General features: G+C 43.3%; 1 protein-coding gene across 1 annotated transcript in view; it reads right to left on the reverse strand.

The window, feature by feature from the left end:
• Nucleotides 1–10299, reverse strand: part of SHCBP1 (SHC binding and spindle associated 1) — a 29763-nt gene extending 19464 nt beyond the window's left edge. The window contains exons 1-4 of the mRNA XM_026494684.4: nucleotides 8864–10299; nucleotides 5725–5892; nucleotides 5429–5544; nucleotides 3559–3767 (exon numbers count right to left, since the gene is read on the reverse strand). Coding sequence (XP_026350469.3) covers nucleotides 3559–3767; nucleotides 5429–5544; nucleotides 5725–5892; nucleotides 8864–8972 — 602 coding nt within the window. The 5' untranslated portion in view covers nucleotides 8973–10299. The remainder of the gene's footprint in view (nucleotides 1–3558; nucleotides 3768–5428; nucleotides 5545–5724; nucleotides 5893–8863) is intronic.
• Between the last annotated feature and the right edge of the window lie 893 nt (nucleotides 10300–11192).

Here is an 11192-nt window from a genome sequence, read left to right on the forward strand (position 1 = left end):
TTCTTCTGTGTCTTTTACTTCTGGTAAACAGACAGTAAGATCTAAAGACTTGATAAGCTTTAGGAAAAATTTTTTTTTGGCAAGGATACTTAAAAGGAGACACAATGTACTTCCATCAGGAAGTATATGAGACCTGGTCATCTCTTCCGATGATGTGGTTAAGAAACCACTGGATTCACGTTTCTCAGCCTGATCCACCCACTACAAAGTTCCCTGTGAGTTTGTAACCAGTGATTGTGGTGGCAAATCATGACCATTGCCTCGAATCTTTATTTTCTTTATTACAGGTTGTAAAATACTAATATTCTGATCCTATCATTCTTTCTTCATGTATTAGTTGGAATACTCCTATAAAAACAATTCCCAGGTGATTCTAATGTGCTTCCAAGGCTGATTAAAGAGACAGAAGGGTAGCTAGCCTAAGACGGATCCCTGGGTAGCTCCAACATTTTAAAGTCTTGAGCAAGAGAGGAAGAGCAGGCCAAAGTGACTAAGAAGCGGGGAGGAGAGTGTGTTAAGAAGATGGGAATGATCAAATAGCTAGAATGTGACCAAGAAGCAAGATAAGGGCAGAGATGAGATGATGGGGAAGGAGAACATGGAGGACTTTGGTGACCTCCAGCACAATTTCAGGGGCACTGTGCGGCAGTGGAAGCATTACTGGAATGCCAAGTGCAGACTGAGACTACACAGAGCTCGGTCAGCAAGTTCTGCTGTGAAAAGGATCAGTGAAAACGAAGCCATCTCTTAATCCTTGTAGATTGGACTGCCAGTCTCTTCATCCTCTAGAGTCATCTTTTTTGTTGTTGTTTGGCTTTTTTTTTTTAAGATTTTTTTTTTTTGAAAGGGAGTGAGAGAGAGGGAGAGCACAAGAGCAGGCGGAGGGAGAAGCAGACTCCCTGCTGAGGAGGGAGCCCAACGCAGGGCTCGATCCCAGGACCCCAGATCATGACTTGAGCCGAAGGAAGACACTTAAAAGACTGAGCCACCCAAGTGCCCCCTCTAGACTCATCTTAAAAAAAAAAAAAAAAAAAAAAAAAAAAAGAACCCGAGCATGCCTTTACTCCATAAAAAAAACTGCTGGCTCCTGCCCTCAGAATGAAGTTCAAAATCCCGAGCATGGCGGTATTCCATGGGTTCACAATCTGGCTTAGAGCACTCTGGCCTCAGACCTCCTACATGCATTTCACACCTCCTACTTCCATTTCACAAGCTCTTTCAGACCTCCAGGTGTCATGCTGGTCAGGCTGTCCATCCTCTCCACCTGGTGAGCTTCCACTCACATTTCAAGACCCAGCTCAAGTAGTAAGCTCACCAGTACCGTACTGGACATTCATACATCATTCACATGGGCACCTCCTCCGGTGTTTATTCCCTCAAGACAGAAACCTTGACTTCTGCCATATCCACTCGTATCTCCTCATCCCCCAGATCCACTCCACCACCAAGTCCCAGCCATCCTACCTCCTCAGGAAGCCTCCATGTGTCTCTCCATAGCCCACTCCAGTCCACTCTCTTGCCCCTAACCTGGTCTTCCTAGTCCATCTCCCTGCATTTGTTTTCCACACAGCAGCCAGAACGAACCTTTTAAAATACAAAGCTGATCCTATTGACCTTTGAATGAAAACATTTCAGTGCTTCCCCAGTGCTCTTAAAGACAAAAATGACTAACTGGCTGACAAGGCCCTATGTCTTCTGACTCCTGACAACCTCTAAGCTGGCTTCCTAAGCCTCCCCCATTTCTGCCTGTGTTCCAGCCACACTGGCCTTTCAGCGCCTTCAATTCACTCAGCTCCTGAACCTGTTCCCTCCTCACCCCTGCCACGGCCCCTCTCACCTAGCCAACACTTCAGACCCGGGTTCAAATGCCATTTCCTCAGGAGACAGCCATGTAACAGCCACCTGACCTAGCCTTAGCACACTCTACCTCTTCACTGCACTCACTGCAGTTTCCAACCACATATACACCTTTGTGGGGTTAAGATTCATCTCCACCTTTAGACTGACAGCCCCCTGGTGATGGTGATTGAGTCAGTGTCATGCACCAGTCAAATCTCCCCTTCAACTCAGGACCCAGCCCTGGAATATTCATTGAATAAACAAATGAGAACCTGCATAATTTGAACTTTTCTGGGCATTGACCAGAATCTGAGTCCTCAAAATGAAAAATAAGTTTAGCTAGGCTCACCTTCAAATAATACCATTACTAATTCTGAATACTAGTCTGTCTTCCACCTTCAATACCCCTAGAGATTGGCTCCCTGATTCTTAATTTCCTAAACTTGCCAATTATCCCTTTCCCTTCAAATGTTTCAATTGACAGATTTTTTTAAGTGAGAGACACATAAGAGAATTATTCTGGTTCTGGACAGAAGCCAGTTCTTTAGATTTGTATTACTTGGCCTAATACTGAACATACAGGGTAAAAAAGTTCTTGCATAGAATTAGAAATTTTCCATAAGGTCTTGGAAGCAGGGCCCAAAACACCCTGCTTCTTTGTAAAGCATTCAAATTAAGCTCAGCTAAACCAGGTTAACCCACTAATGGTATAAAAACTGAAAACTACAAGACACTATGCCACACTATTAACATGATCATTAAATTATCCAGTCTCCCAGTTCCTAGAGGAATAGAAGTGCATTTTTAAATAGACAAAAGTCAGCCTTCCTTAGTGAATATACTTAAAACACAGAAGATCCAAAAAAGCTATCTGTATCAGGAACTACCTGACAAAAGATTTATCTGATGATAGTTGTCAGAGGGAAGATGGTTGGGGGGATGGGTGAAGTAGGTGATGGGGACGAAGGAGGGCACTTGTCATGATGAGCACTGGGAGATGTATGGAAGTGCTGAATCACTATAGTGTACACCTGCAACTAATATCACACTGTATTTTACCTACACTGTAATTAAAATTAAAAAAAAACAAAAACGCATACCACTTGATCCAGGTAGGAGCTTTCCTCCTCACTGAAAGGACAAAGAGTGCACATGTTCAAGCGGAAATCAAGGATGCCAGAAAAGGTTGAAAGGCATGAACATATCCCCTAAGGATCCTGGAAATGACCTAAGAAGACACCTTCTTTGGGCAGATACATTCTTGGGGAAAAAAAAAAAAAATGTGTGTCTTGTTGGTGCACAAGACATGGTGTACCACCTCCCTCACTTCCTCTCCTTTCCTCATATTCAAGTACATCAACCATAAGCCTTAGCATCCAGAACTTTTAAGAGTTTCTCAACATATGCAAACCAAATGAAGAATCCTCTACCTTTTGTTAACATGTGGGGACACTGAATGAAAGCCATACAGGAATTCTTTGTATTTTTTCCAGCTTTTCCGTAAGTCTGAAATTATCTCGAAATGAAAATTTTAAATGCTTTTTAAATCTTTTTAATTTAAAAAAGATTCCCCTATCTCTGAATATTTTAAAATACTGCAAAGACTAACGTTACAGTATGAGTTTTAAATCTGGGTATATAACACAGACCAGAATGACTGCATTTCATCCAAAGTTGCTCGCCACGAGGTTATTTTTATCAACTCTTCTCTCTTCCTACCTGACATGCTCAATTGCAAGGGCCGTCTGGTCAAATGCGCCAGAATCATCAAACACCACCCACAGCTCCTGCAGGGGCAACCGATGTTCCTTCAGATCAAGGAGCTCATTCATACACTCCAAGGTAAAAGAGCTCACTTGAGATTCACAGAGGTATGGGTCGGCAAGCCTCACCACTGCCTTCAAGGCTGCAAAGTCCACATCTGTGACCTGAAATTTAAAATAATGTGACTTACATGGAAATCAAAATAAAGATACATACAAAACACTACTACTAGCCTGATTTTTTTTATGCATGTAATGGGAACAGGGAGCCTTCTTCCATAATATAAAAAATAAACAAGAAGGGCCTGGCTGTTACCCAAATGGAGCTTACATTGTAATTGAGGAGACAAACAGGATGGTGATGACCAAGTGACAAGGTATAACCAGTAGGGGTGGTGGCCTGGTTTTGCTGGGGTGGTCGGGGGAAGTCACTTCCTTTTTTTTTTTTTTTTTTTTAAGATTTTATTTATTTATTCGACAGAGATAGAGACAGCCAGTGAGAGAGGGAACACAAGCAGGGGGAGTGGGAGAGGAAGAAGCAGGCTCATAGCGGAGGAGCCTGATGTGGGGCTCGATCCCATAACGCCGGGATCACGCCCTGAGCCGAAGGCAGACGCTCAACCGCTGTGCCACCCAGGCGCCCCGGGGGAAGTCACTTCTTAGCTGTGATGTACAGGATGAAAGGGAAGCAGCCGTCTGAAGAGCAGGAAGGTGAAAAGGCCCTGTGGCAGAGAAAAGCTTGGCTGCGGGAGCAGCAGACAGGCAGTATTTGTTGCTGGAACCAAAGGAAAGAAATGGGTGGGGGAGGGGCAGCAGGACAGGAGGTGAGAGAAAAGGGCAAAGACGGAAAGAGCAACGGAAGGAGCTTGGATTTTGTGTTCTCTAGACAATGAGAAGCCACAAAGCCAACAGCAGGGCTTTGGTAAATGCAATGCGTTAGAGGTTTTAAGCAGAGGAATGACACATTTCTCTTCTAAAACAATGACTTTGACATGACTTGACAACTATTAGAGATCAGGGTGGAGGTGGGGGGGTCAGACGTGGACGGACAACACGGCCGATGACAACACTATCGTAACCAAATTAATAGGCCTTTACTGCAACCAAAGATATTAACATAATACAAAATTTAAGTCACCAGGAACAGCTGCAACCCACGGCCTCGTCCATAATCACTGCAGTAAATGATGTCATTTTCTAAGAGAGCTGCAGCAACAACTTGTATTCTCACTCCCTGGTTTAACATTTTAGGTTAACAGGGCTTTCTGTGGTCCAGTCAACAAACACCGAGAAAAATTCTCAGCTGTAATTAGAGTGCAAATTTAGTGTAAAAGGCCCAGTCGGTTGAAAAATAAGATTGTTTTTACTTTTGACAATGGGACACATTATCGAGAGATTAACCACATATCTACAAACTTGTTAGGCAAAAAATAGGCCAGTTTTAAAATGCCTGTTTGGTTTGAGCTACTTAACGGGCTACAACTAAGAAGGTAAAAAAATTAATTGAAACTCCGCTGACTTCATAATGAGGCCTCTTTATTTTTTAAATGGTCTCAAATACCTCCTCCACTTCATAGGTTTATAATCCGTTTCCCCTTGTCAAAGGACACTGGAACTTTAACCACCTCAATTCCCTGGTAGCTCCTCCTTGGCTGCGTTTAAAATTTGCGGAGCACTTCATACACCATGACAATTAGATGTGAAAAAACATGCTATTTTCAATCAGCTCATAAACTTTAATTAAAAATAAGCACTTTGGCTGTAACAGTCTGAAGGAAAGTGCTTTTAGCTAGAGACAAATGTCTTAACAACAGAATTAAATTTACCTCAACCAGCACCTCAAACACATTAGTGTGCCAGACTGCCCGCCATCCAGATGGTTCAAGGACCTTCTCCAAGAACTCAGCTGTGAATTCTCTTACTTCAGAGGCCTTGCAGTCAGCTACAAACAAATTAAGCACAATAAGAATTGAGACTGCATAATGCAGAGAAAAGTTAATAAACCCCCTTTCTCAGAACCAACTAGCAATCTGGTAGACTGAGACAGACAATCTACTTGTAAACTGAAAAGATAAAAGCAGCAAAAAAACCCAAAAACAAAACAAAACAAAAAACTACTCACCTAAAATGTAATCTTGATAAGCTCTGAATCGCTCATAGAACAAAAGTTGACTTGTCTGGAATATTTCTGGGAAATGAGTCTTTCCTTCAGGCACAAAACTTGATAAACTAGAACCTGGCTTATCATGATTGCTACAATCACTGCATGAATCTTCATCTTGGAACAGACCTAAAAGAACAAAGAAAATAAGCAGGTTTAACTATCCCGGACCCTTCCAGTGCTTATAGACTGCTTCTAATTTCATATCCTTGCTTAGAAATTCCAAACAAAATACAAACAAGGACTGGGGCGTGATGCTTTATTTACCTTTATCACTGTCAGAAGAAATCAGTTTTCCAAACTTGAAAATATCTCAAAATCCAAGTTCTACTTCGAAACAATAAGAACCTAAAATCTTTCACAGGTTAGGTCTTTGTTGTTCTGTGAAGTTTTTCAGGGAGGCAGAGAAAAAGGGTTTTTTCATTCACTGGAAATCACTAAAGATCTCCTTCAAAGGATAAAGCTATGATTCTTACTATAGCTAGCAACTTACAATGGTCAAATATCTTACAGTTGTTTTTTTCCCCAAAACAATTCCATAAAGCTGCTTTAAAGTTAGGAATTGGGGCGCCTGGCAGCTCAGTCTTTAAGCGTCTGCCTTTGGCTCAGGGCGTGATCCCAGCGTTCTGGGATCAAGCCCCACATCAGGGTCCTCCGCTGGGAGCCTGCTTCTTCCTCTCCCACTCCCCCTGCTTGTGTTCCCTCTCTCGCTGGCTGTCTCTCTCTCTCTCTCTGTCAAATGAATAAATAAATAATCTTTTTTTAAAAATAAAATAGTTAGGAATTGGTTTCCTATATTCCTTCACAAATGAGCTGAAGCCTCCCTTTATTTTCTGCAATATCAGTCTGTCAATGGCCCCTCAATAAACAGGGATGAGAGATTCTTAATAATGCATAAGGTTTAGTTCGCTAAAGCTACTTTGCTAAAGGTTCCTCCTCACTAAATTCAGTGACTGTGTCTAAAGAAAGGATTAGAAAATGCTAATCACATTAGGTTTGGGCTGTATGCAATTATGTTTCATAAGGCATGATTTGGTCAGTGGCATATCTAATTCTGTATAATACAATGTTTTTAATAGACAAAACAACTAGTAAATAAACAATGCCGAGGGTAGAATTTAAGCTGGCAAAATAGTTTCCACAGGTTGTTTCAGGGAGGATATCTGAGACTGTTATTAACAGCAATCTTTCTCTCCACCACACCCCACCCCACTGCCCCCTGCCCCTCCTATTTCTCCTTCCTTTGACTTCTTTGTCTCTATTCAGGCCACCAGAACACTTGACCCCACAAATGACCCACAGCGTACTCAAGCCTACTGCTCACAAAAGCCAACACATATGAGCCTCAGACGACATCGATACCTCACTAGCTGTGTGGCAATCTCTCTGTGCCTCAGTTTCCTCTTCTATGGAGGGAAGATGAAAATAGCATGACTATTTCAATTATATTAATTAAATAAATGACCTGTTAATCACAACAGTACCCATCAAATAGTATATATAAATGTTTATTAAAGAAATAATACCTTCTCCTCACACCCATTAGGATAGCTATTATCAAAAACAACAAGAAAAACTATCGAGGAAACAAGTGTTGGTGAGGATGTGGAAAAACAGGAACTCTTGTACACGGCCATGGGCATGGAAAATGGTACAGGGCTATGGAGAACAGTACGGTGGTCCCTCAAAAATTTAAAAGTAGAATTGCCATATGACCCAGCAATTCCACTTCTGAGTATATATCCAAAAGAACTGAAAGCAGGATCTCCAAAAGATATTTGTACACCCGTGTTCATAGCAGCATTATTTACATATAGCTACAAGGTGGGAGCAACCCACGTGTCCAAAAACGGATGAATGGATAAGCAAAAGGTGATATCTACATGCAAAGGAATATTATTATTCAACCTTAAAAAGGAAGGAAATGCTGACACCTGCTACATCATGGATGAACCCTGAGGACATGACGCTAAATGAAATAAGCCAGTCACAGGAAGACAAATACTGTAAAAATTCACTGAGATGAGGTACTTAGAGTAGTCAAAGTCACAGAGACAGAACGTATAATGCTGGTAGCCAGGGGCTGGGAGAGGGGAGGATGGGGAGTTATTGTCTAATAGGTACAGAGTTTCAGTCTACAAGATGAAAGAGTTAGGGGGATGGATGGTGGTGACAGCTGCACAACAATGTGAATACATTTAATACCCTGAACTAGACAGTTTAAAATGGTTAAGATGGTAAACTTTATGTGTATTTTAACACAATATAAAAAAGCAAAGAGTACCTTACTTCGGCACAATTCTTTACAGCCACTTTGAACGTACTACTTTTCACACATTATTTCAATTCATCTTCAACATGCTGTGGGACCCCTGGCTCTGGAGAACTAAGGCCAAATTTTTGCCAGTTTACAAGAGGGTTTAGAGTGGAATTAAGTCACACGTATGTTTTCTCCCTTTGCCAGAACTACACAATCTCCCTTTGCTGGCACTACATAATCCAGCTGCAAATGTTAAAGGAAAAGTCTGAACAGCTTAAAATATCAGGAAAAAAGTCATAACGGAATCTCCAAAAAGAGGTAGACAGGACTGAAAATTACACTAGGGCTCTATTCTTAGACTCGGTCCCATCCTGGCTCCCCTAACTTTGGGCGTGTCACCGACTCTCCGTGCTCAGGGCAGCTACTGAGACCAAGGGTTCACGTTTCTTCTCTTTTGGGAAAGGGCTCATGGTCTGTTCTGAGATTGAGATGAGAAAGAGGAGACGTCTCTGCACAGATGAACGCTCAAAAAAATCCCCAGAAGCCCACCCAGACATCCAGGTTGGAAATCCCTGAGCCGGCCCAACCTCCTCCAGTCTCAAGGAAGCTGAAGCCAGAGGGGGGCGAGAAGGGGAGATGCCCCGGGTACCTCCCGACGTTGACGTTCTGAGAAGGGGTCGGAGCCTCTCGCTGTCACCGCCGCCACCCTGGCCCGCCGGGTCCGGAAGGCCTGTTAAGACCCAGGCGCCCTCGGAGGGTCCCGACGTCCCAAGCCACCGCGGACATGGTCCGCTGTCAGGAGGCGGCTGGCTCCTCGGGCCCGACAAGACGGGTGCTCACCTTTTTCCAGAGGCTCTGGCTCCTCCTCGACCGCCCAGCCCGTGCGCTCCGGCTGCGGAGTCATAGTCTGCGACCCCAGCCCGCCACCCGCCAGCAATCCGTCAGCCATTTCAAATTTCCGCGGGCAGCCGCCTAGCCGGGGAACAAGGTGACGCAGGCACTTCTGATTGGATGGTGGCCGAGGCTCTCCGGCCAATTAAAGAAAGGCGTACGTTGCTTCGTTTCCGAACGAGCTCCGCCCCCTCCAGCCCCCTCTAACCCCAGTAACAGCGCCCTTGCGCCACCTACTGGGCGGGCTGACCGCTGTTCTCGTCCAAGCTCTTGGTTTTTCGTTGACTGCGACTAACGTGGACAAAATTGAACTGGAAAGTAATTTGGGATGATTTCTGAAACGCTACCAAGCCATGCCTGGAAATGGGTATTCGAATAAGAGGCAGTGAATTGGGGATCAAAAAACATAGTATTCAGACTTGTTTCTGCCATTACTAGTGGTATTACCTTAAGCAAGTCACTTCACCTGTCAGAAGGTCCTCCTCAGTTGTAATAGTGTATTGGTCTAGGTGGCTGTGAACTTTTCATCACTAAAAATCAGCCTCAGTCTCTCTCAACATCCCCTCCACCTCTCTCTCATTTGCTATGTATGCGCACACACAATATTTTCAAAGAATGTCACATCAAATTTAGTAAAAGTAGGCTTTATCCATAATTATTAATCAAAGGCAACTGTAATCTCCAATAATAACAACCACCATGTATTGAGTATTGTGTGCAAGACACCCTCCTGCATGCTTTACCTATACTTTCTTTTCTTCCAGTTTTATTGAGAAATAATTGACCTACATTACCCCATAAGTTTAAGGCATCCAGCGTGACCATTTGATTTACATATATTGTGAAATGATTACCACAGTAGGTCCAGCTAACATCCATCTTCAAAGATAGATACAATAAAAATAAAAGAAAGAAGAAAAGAAGAAAGGAAAAAAAATGTTTTCTCCTTGTGGTGAGAGGATTTGGTCTCTTTTCTATAGATCGGTGGTCTTAGCTATAGTCATCATGTTGTGTATTACATACCTGCTTTATTTTATTCAATCTTCAAAAAAATCCTATGAGACAGGAAATATTGTTACTCTCATTTTACGTTTGAGGAAACAGAGTCACCAAGAAGTCAACTAACTTGCCCAATTTAACCCAGCACAGCCAAGATTATAAACCAGCCAAACTCCAGAAGCCACCCCTTTACACTTCAGCCGGGCCATGACCTGTCAGAGCTGAGGAGGACGGGTGATGGCAGAGGTTACGGCAACACCTTGTGGGCTGAGTCCCACAGAAGGCCAAGACCCTGGTCGTGACGGGCTGTGCAGTCTTGTCATAGGGAAAATGTATCCACTTACTGCCTTGAAGGAAGACCTTGGGCTAAAGCTCCTCAGATCCCTTATGACTAAACGAAATGGAGCTGGAAGAGGCGACTGTGGGAACCTGCACTTCATTCCACTAGGTTTTCCAGGAAATACGATTTCTTTGACTCCTGTGTACAGGGTCTGACCTTACACTTACTCACTCACTGAGCAAATATTTATTGAGTTCCACAAGGTGAAAACACACAAAACAGTAAAATCGAGACAAGCATCAGGCCTTGAAGACGAAGCTAGTTTTCTCATTATTGTCCTTTTGACCCTCCCGCCCACAAACACCACAGGTAGCAGGATTTCTCCTCACCTTTCTCCCTCAGCCCTGGAGACAACATAGCTCTCTCCTTGTTCAATTACCAAATATTTCATCAGCTGTCAAGATATTACCCAAACCAGTGCTTCTGGAAAAATCTTGGAAAGAAACAGGAGGCCACAGAGTCAGGGACGAATGCTGTTGCAACGCCATCAAGGACAAATTATTTATTAAACTGGATGCATTTCCAAACCTTCATCAATGTTTATTCATTACTCGCTCAATTATATCAAACGTTTTTAGACTTTTCCCCTAAATGGAGACCTGCAAGGTGCACACATTTCTTGGGAGTTTGCCTTCCCTGCCCCCTCCCTCTTATCCTAAGGAGAGGATTTCTTTTCCTTCTTTCTTTCCACTTGTGGCCTATCTCAACCTTCCACTTACCCTCAATTGGGCTGGCATCCATTATTCCCACCCTTGTTTATATCTTTGCTCTCTTTCCCACCACTAGGTCATTATACTATGTCTACACAAGGACTCAAAACTAACCACCCTCCCCAAAAAACTTCCCAAAGCCCGGTTGCAATCCTAAGATACGGCCTACATGCTTTCTTCCTCTCCTGCTTTCTTGAAGGCCAGCAGTTCCCTCCATCACCCTCCACTT

This window comes from Ursus arctos, unplaced genomic scaffold (assembly GCF_023065955.2).
Source record: "Ursus arctos isolate Adak ecotype North America unplaced genomic scaffold, UrsArc2.0 scaffold_19, whole genome shotgun sequence".
Lineage (NCBI taxonomy): Eukaryota > Metazoa > Chordata > Mammalia > Carnivora > Ursidae > Ursus > Ursus arctos.